The 8,042-nt window shown below is 39.4% G+C and overlaps 1 protein-coding gene across 1 annotated transcript in view; it reads left to right on the top strand.

The window, feature by feature from the left end:
• The first annotated feature begins 72 nt into the window (after window positions 1–72).
• The window catches only part of TARS (threonyl-tRNA synthetase), a 17,474-nt gene continuing 9,504 nt past the window's right edge, over window positions 73–8,042 (top strand). The window contains exons 1-9 of the mRNA XM_010008767.1: window positions 73–148; window positions 1,046–1,236; window positions 2,283–2,406; window positions 3,433–3,554; window positions 3,768–3,885; window positions 4,563–4,627; window positions 4,713–4,791; window positions 7,234–7,400; window positions 7,971–8,017. Coding sequence (XP_010007069.1) covers window positions 113–148; window positions 1,046–1,236; window positions 2,283–2,406; window positions 3,433–3,554; window positions 3,768–3,885; window positions 4,563–4,627; window positions 4,713–4,791; window positions 7,234–7,400; window positions 7,971–8,017 — 949 coding nt within the window. The 5' untranslated portion in view covers window positions 73–112. The remainder of the gene's footprint in view (window positions 149–1,045; window positions 1,237–2,282; window positions 2,407–3,432; window positions 3,555–3,767; window positions 3,886–4,562; window positions 4,628–4,712; window positions 4,792–7,233; window positions 7,401–7,970; window positions 8,018–8,042) is intronic.

Raw genomic sequence — 8,042 nt, 5'->3', positions numbered from 1 at the left:
CGCGTGGACGCGCCTCAGGTGTGAGCGGCTGCGGGAGAATGAGGACACGGTGCTTCCCCCTCCTCAGGTGAGCGCCGGGGGGGAGAAGAAGGCAGACTGCGGGAAGAAGAAGATGAAGGACGGGGCAGGCGATGGAGGGAGGACGGAGGTGAGCGGCCCTGGAGCCGTGGGGGTTGGAAGGGGTGGTCTCCTGGTTGCTGTCCTGTCCTGCTGCAGCTCGTCCCTTGGGAGTGTTTTGTCTGCCCCTACAGTCACTCCTTGTCTCGCTATTCCTTGCTTTACTGAGGCTTGCCACCCAGTGACTACGTTGCCGGTGTAATGGGCTCTGATTTCCGTAGCTGCTCGTTTCCCTGTGCCTCTGTTTGCACCAGGAGGTGGGCAGCAGATCACCAGGAGCTGCCTTCTCTGTCCACATACCTGGTGGGTGAACACGGATCCCTCTGGCTGTGCAGAGGGAGGCCCAGCTGCGAGCCAGCTCTGATCCTGAGCCAGCAGCCTGGCTGGATAACCTTGGTTGTGGCCGAGCTGGGAGCCCTGATGTCAGCATATGACGTGGAGGCTGAGCCAGTTCCTTTCCGGGTGGCTCAGAGTAGAGGTCTTCCCTCAGTTTTTTGACCAAATTAGAAAAATCTATGTGGAAACATAAAAAAAACTTCTGTGGTCATCTCAAATTCGTTTTTGTCCCTCTGTTTAATGAACCATGTCATAAATTACTATTGTACATGTAGTTTATTAATCAGGGGTACAGTAGTCCATTTCAGAGTAATAATTTTTATTAAGCTGAAGTCTTATTACCATATAATTAATACTATGCAGTTCATCTGTAATAATAATGACTATTTAGAATCATGGAACTATTCAGGTTGGAAAAGACCCTTGGGATCACCAAGTCCAACCATCATTATTTGATAGATATAGCGTATATATAGACAGGTCACACAGCTGCTTGTGAAAAATACACCCATTCTGTTTGCATTTTGACAAAATGTGGTATTAGATTACCCTCTTGATTTTTCTTTTCTTTTTCTTTGTTCATTATATGTAGCTGAACCCCTGGCCTGCATTTATCAATGACCGTTTAGAGATGTATAATAAGCTTAAAGCTGAACATGATGCACTTCTTGCAGAAAGGGCTGCAAATGACAGTAAGCCCATTAAAGTTACCTTACCTGATGGCAAGCAGGTTGATGCTGAATCCTGGAAGACTACTCCTTATCAAATTGCTTGTGGAATTAGGTATGATTCTGTTCTGTGATGTGATTCTGTTGTGTTCAGACGGCTCTTTGCTGCAGGTTGTGGCTATGAGGGTATGGGTGATGTACAATTTCTCTCTTAGTTATCTCAGCTTTTCTCAAGGCATCTTGTGTGTAATAAGATGGAGGCAACCAAAAGTGTTTTAGTTTCGGAGTGTTATTTTTTTTTGCTTTATGAAGATACAGTTTCTAAAACTAAATAAAAACGTAAGATAATTTATGCACATTACTTGCATGTTTTCCCTTACAAGTACTATTGCTGCATTAAGAACTAATTTGCCAATAAATTTACTCTATCAAATTGAATGTTGGCACACGCAAATCAGCTCACATCGACCTGGTGAAGATGACTGCTGGATGATGTTTCAGTTGATTTTGGGGAGACTTAAAGAGTATGAGGATTTTTCAGTAAACTGCATTTTTACTTGCATGGGAGATACCTATCAAATTAGCATTGCTTATCTCTGGGTTACTCAGAGTTGCTGTGGAGTAGATTTAAACAGTGGATACTGGACCCAGTAACAGTTAAGATTATGGGAACTGGGTGATTCCTAGAGGTTAAATGCTTGCTTTTTTTTTTTTTTTTTTTTTTTCTCCAAGCTTAGGTACCTTGTTAGAACTGTCTTCAGTTTTGTGATTCAGGTTTTTTTCCTAGTGGAAACAGAACTGTCAAGTTACTACATCAGAAGTGGTATTTGATAGTTTTTAAAAGAGAATCTTTGTTTTCTATTGCAATAGGATTTTGAAGTCAGGTTAGTGCTTTCAGGTGGCTGTCTCCTAAGTCAGAGATGTTCATGAATATATGAATGTCAAGTAGGCAGCACAATTTTCTTCCATTAGCTCTGGGATGTGAGTAGGATTTTTCATAAATACTCAAAACTAGCTACACTGCTCATTGCTTTGGAATTTGTTTATGACATTGTGCTTACTCTGAGCTCTCCTGAAAATCTTACTCAACATGGAGGGTAAATCTGGGGAACTCCCATGCTCTGATTTCAAACAATTATATATCATGTGTTTATTCTGTAGTCAGGGCTTAGCTGACAACACCGTTATTGCTAAAGTGAACAAGATGGTTTGGGATCTAGACCGTCCTTTGGAGGAGGATTGTACCCTGGAGCTGCTTAAGTTTGAAGATGAAGAAGCTCAAGCAGTGAGTATCTTCTGCCAAAATTTGCTTGCTGTTGGATTTGCATAAAACTCAGCCATGAGTAGTTATTTGCATCATTACTGTGCTCAAAAGATAAGAAGACAGGAACAGGTTTGCTGTGTAGGTGCACCTGCATTTTCTAATGTTTCTTACAAGGGAGTTGCAGTACTGTAGATTATGAATATTACTGGTAGCCAAGACTGCTAGCAGTTGCTGTAGTTTATGTCAAGTCTGTTCTCTTTAAAATTTTATATTTGCAACCTTCATGTTAATTTAAAGTAGGTCTTCTGGAGTGACCTCTTCAGCAATGTCTTTGAAAAGAATACTGAGTACAAAATTACTGTCTATGAACAGTTCTAAAAATACTGAGTAGGCTGTTATTTGACTTTGAACATGCAAGAGTATGTATTTTATTTTGGCTATTTGTTCAGATAAATGTGGATATCCAGCAAATTTATCACTACTTTCTTTAGAAAAAATTATTTGGTACAAACGCACCACAAAGTTCTTGTATACAAGCTTCATACTGGCTAAATGATTATTCCTGTGCGATCTGTGTTTTCTAGTCTGTGCAAATAAAAGCAGACTAAAGTCCTGTCCTATAGATTTTGGTTTCATTTTTTAAAAATTTTCCATTTATAAAATCTGAGGATTAGGACTTAAGTTCAAAGTGTACCTTGTGGTCTTTTTGCAAAGTGGATTGTTTGAAGTTCATAGTAAAAAAAAAAAAAAAGTTTCTGAATTAGTTTACTGACTTCTTGACAGTAACTGAATCATTTCAACAATAGCTGAAAGTAAAAGTTACTTGCTACCAGGCTGTAAGCAATTTTCAAGTGCTATCTTTTGGAAATAGTGGTGCTTAAGATGACAGTGTTGCTGGGCAGGCCACTTCTGTTCTGCAGGCTCCTCTAATGTGAGATCTGCATCAATTGTCCTTAAAAGAAAGCATTTTGGAAATGGTTTTGAATAAAATACTCAGAAATGCATTGTGTGTATTCACACTGATCCCCTCTATTTTACTTCCATCAGGTGTACTGGCACTCAAGTGCTCACATCATGGGTGAAGCTATGGAGCGAATCTATGGTGGCTGTTTGTGTTATGGCCCACCCATAGAAAATGGATTTTATTACGACATGTTCCTTGAGGAAGGGTAGGTTTTGTATTTTTCTTTTTGAGGAGTAGGGGGACAGCAATCACTGCAAAGTTTCTGTCATCTGCTTGTTCCCTGACAAAGTCATCTGCACTAACTGCAGATTGCCTTGTTCTTTGCAGTGCATCTCACCCACAAGCTGGTGCATTGCAGCTGGATCAGATACTCAAGTGAAAGCAAGAATGATTCACTTTGTGTGTGTGTTTGTTTTAGGGGTGTATCAAGTAATGACTTCTCTGCTTTGGAAGCACTGTGCAAAAAGATAATGAAGGAAAAACAAGCCTTTGAAAGACTGGAAGTTAAGAAGGAAACACTACTTGAAATGTTTAAGGTAGGCTATTTTAAAAGGTTGTTTCTAGCATCATGCAGTTATTCTTTAAGTATGTGTAACTTTAGCCACATGTTTTGTTAGTGGCAGAGGAAGGTCTATCAAATTAACCTTTTCAGGTGATACATTCTTATATGTCCTTATTATATTGGCTGTTAGCATAATACTGTATTGATTCTTCAACTGCATGTGATGATGAATTCAGAAAGCTTAATAGAACATTTTTTTAGAATGAGGACTTCTGAGAAAGTCCAAGGAACATTAAAAGATGATCCTTCCTCTTTAGTACCTAACTGCAAATAATCTTCTGGCATTTCTGAGATAGACATTACCCAATTCTCACTGTTAGGACATCAGGAAAATCATGGTATCATTCAGTTTGGAAGGTAATTCTGCAAGTCTCTAGTCCAATCTCACGCAAAGGGTGTGGGGTCAGCACTGAGGCCAGACCAGGTTTCTGGGAGCTTGTCCAGTTAGGCATTCAAAAACTCTAAGAGGGAGACTGCACAGTCTACTCCCTGGGCAGCCTGCTGCCCTACTTGACTGTCTGTCTGTCTCTCTTTTTTTTTTATAATCCTCTTCTGATGCAGCCAAACATCAGGTTTGCAAAGAATTTAAGCTGCTGACCAGTTATCTTGCTTGACAAAGAGTTAACAAATCTGTATTGCCTTTCTTCTCAGTATAACAAATTCAAGTGTCGCATCCTGAATGAGAAAGTCAATACTCCAACTACAACAGTATACAGGTAATTAATTATGTGTGCATCATAGTATTACTGGATATATCATTCTAGGATGAAATATACTAAAAGAATGTTTTGCTGTTCCTAGGTGTGGTCCCTTAATAGATTTATGCAGAGGGCCTCATGTCAGACATACTGGCAAGATAAAGACCATAAAAATTCACAAGGTAAGTGCTGAAACTGCCTTAGAGGAATGTTTTCACTGAAACTGTGTTTCTATCCTTGGGCAAGAAAATTATGGCTTACTCAAGAATATACCTTTAAACGGGTAACCTTACCAAAACCTCCATGTAACCAACTGGGAAAGGGTTGTGTGCCGGAATGGTACTCAAATGGTGTGAAACCCAGCTAGGTGTCCAGAGCCTGGACTCCCAGGACAGATAGGAATGTGAGTGTGGATTAAGGCTTGGTTGAACTGTATGAATTAGAGTTTATTGATTTTGCTCAGCTGATGGTTATAGCTGATCAGAATTGGATGGCTACAAAGAGAGCAAATAGGCTTAATAAAAAGGCAAGAGCTTAAGACCATTTTTACATATTATGTTCACCTGGTCTTTCTGGATTCTTCTAATTGGTGCTCTCAATTTAAAATGAAAACTCTCCTTATGCCTTAATTGTTTTACATTAAGTATAGTCATTTATTAGTAATTGCATGTCTTTTCATAGCAGACAGTGCTAATAAAATGTGGAGGCTTCTCCTTTTATTCAATGTTTCATTTATTTTTTTGCATTTAGAATTCTTCTACTTATTGGGAAGGCAAGGCTGATATGGAGTCCCTCCAGCGGATCTATGGAATTTCTTTCCCAGATGCAAAAATGCTGAAGGAATGGGAGAAATTCCAGGAGGAGGCTAAAAACAGAGATCACAGAAAAATTGGGCGGGTGAGACAGTTTTTCTAATATTGTATTTCACAAACACTGTGTGGATATACCCCCATATCTAGAAGCATCTCAAAGACAGTGTATACTTGCTGCCACAACCAAGATTTTCAGTGAATCTGCAAGGCCAGGTACTTTTCTCATGAAGACCATCAAAAGGGCATCAAAGCAAGTCACTTCTCTTTAGACTTTTCATTCTTTCATCACTGCTCCACAGATGAATCAGAAGAAATTCTGAACACTTGTCTGCAAAATGTGAACACTTTAGTTCTCAGGCAATGCTCATTCCTATGCAGTTTGCAGCACCCTGTTTGCTGACAGTTCTGTGTGATTTCAGAGTGTAGAATATATTTCTGTGCCTTTTTGGTTGGTTGGTTTTCAGTTTTGTGTTTTAGATGGAAACCCTGTCAAATAATTGGTAGACCTGAACACTGTTAGAAGACCTGCTGGTAGGATGTCATGAAAACACAGAAGAATTCACTAACTGCAGTCCTCAAACGTGCAGTTTGTCACGTTGGCCAGCTACAGTTCACACATACAGTCCACGTGCAAATAATTAGAGAGCTGAAGGAGAATGTCAGTGTACAAAGGGAGCTGTGGGGGCATGCTTAGGAGTTACATGTAAATGTGAAGTTTTTTACTATTGGCAATGAAAAAGGAAACTGAACAATCTCCTTCCCATAAAGCTACCAACAGAGACATAAATACTAATGAAAATGCAACTGATGTAGTGGTACTGCATTTTTAAAAAAAAACAACAGCAACAACAAAAAATTTCAATAAATGATGTCCAGTCAGTAGTAGTTTATTTTTTAATGTTAAGGTGAAAACGTGGTGTGCAAATACTAAGTGTTTCAAATACTGTTACTCTGCAGGACCAAGAACTGTTTTTCTTTCATGAGCTCAGCCCTGGTAGCTGTTTTTTCTTGCCAAAAGGAGCTTACATTTATAACACTTTAATTGAGTTCATCCGGGTAAGTAATGTGTTTTGGAAATCTTGTTATAGAAGAAATTGCTTAATTTTAGAAAAATATATAACAGCATGCTACATGTAACAGTATTAACAGTCCTTCATTTCAGGTTGGTTTAATCTCTAAGTTCTATAAGCCACAGAATTAAAGAAAACCGATTTCCTTGAATTGGTCTTGTCACAATCTCCTGCTAAGTTACATTTTTATGAAAACTTTATATCTGCAGTTGAAGCAGTAATAATGATGTTTTTTAATAGGAATTCTTTGACTTCTATTCATACAGCTAAGCTCACACCGCAGCTGTTCCACTGATGCATATTAATTTGTTTTAATAAACTTATTAAATTTGTCTTTGTAGAACTATTTGTTATTAAATTATATGTAGGCAAAAAAAACCAAGCCCTGATCTTCCTGTTGCAATATTTAAAGTCTGTCTTATTAGTGTATATTTGGGCTGCAATGTACTGTCCATTGTCACTGAATAATTAGAGACTGCTGCTTTGCTTGCAGAGAGAGAACTTGTTCTTCTTGCTTACTACAAAGGAATGGTTTGGGGGAAGGGTGGTGCTGGTGTGAGGGATGTATCTTCGCATGTCCAACTTGAATTTTTCTCTTCCTCTTCTCTCCTTTTCCCCTTCTGGAGTAATGAATTTCTGTAGGGCAGCATTTGTCCATTTTTATGGCTGCAGATTGAAGGCTGAGTACCATTACTTTTGCTTGCTTTTTTAGTTATTTTATGCACTGGGTCTTTTGTTTTAGAGTGAGTATCGAAAACGTGGATTCCAGGAGGTTGTCACACCAAATGTTTTCAACAGCAAACTATGGATTACTTCAGGACACTGGCAGCATTATAGTGACAACATGTTTTCCTTTGAAGTGGAGAAAGAAATCTTTGCTCTGAAGCCTATGAACTGCCCAGGACACTGGTAAATACATAGCAAATCCAGTTTACCTAAGATGATGCTGATTGAAAAAAACAAATCAATAAAAAATCCTGTTTCTTTTACCTGCTTAATTGTCAAGGCAGCTGTCTTCAGGTATCCAGATGTGGTGTGCTGTCAGGAGTGATGTAATTATTAGTGGAATTATGAGTCTTGTCTATGTTTTCTCTTTATTTGAGACAATGGGAAATATCATTTTTCCATTACTACAGTGACTGTGTTTTAGACCTGAAGATTATGTTGGTGCTACAAAGCCTAGATAACCAAAACACACACTGTGGCATTGTAAACTTTGTGGCAATTTAGGTATACAGGTTTTAATGCTCAGTTTTAGGAGCTGTTTTATCTTCTCCCTGTGAGGTGGGGGAGGCCTACCAGCTCTAAAAGGGTACCTACATTTGTTTTCCTGGCAAAACTAGAGGTAAAGGGTGGTTGTCTTCAGATGACATCATGGGCATTATGGGCACCTGCGTAGGTACTGGCTGCTTCTCCCTGGCTGTTCTTTGCAGGATTTTGGTTCTGGCTGAGCTTCAAGTAATAAACTTTTCCCTTCAGCCTTATGTTTGACCATCGCCCACGATCGTGGCGGGGGGTGGGGCGGCGGCGGGGCCGCGCTGTGGTGTGGTG

This window comes from Chaetura pelagica, unplaced genomic scaffold (genome assembly GCF_000747805.2).
Source record: "Chaetura pelagica isolate M959 unplaced genomic scaffold, ChaPel_1.0 scaffold31, whole genome shotgun sequence".
Taxonomy (NCBI): domain Eukaryota; kingdom Metazoa; phylum Chordata; class Aves; order Apodiformes; family Apodidae; genus Chaetura; species Chaetura pelagica.
This window is presented reverse-complemented; position numbering and strand designations above follow the sequence as displayed.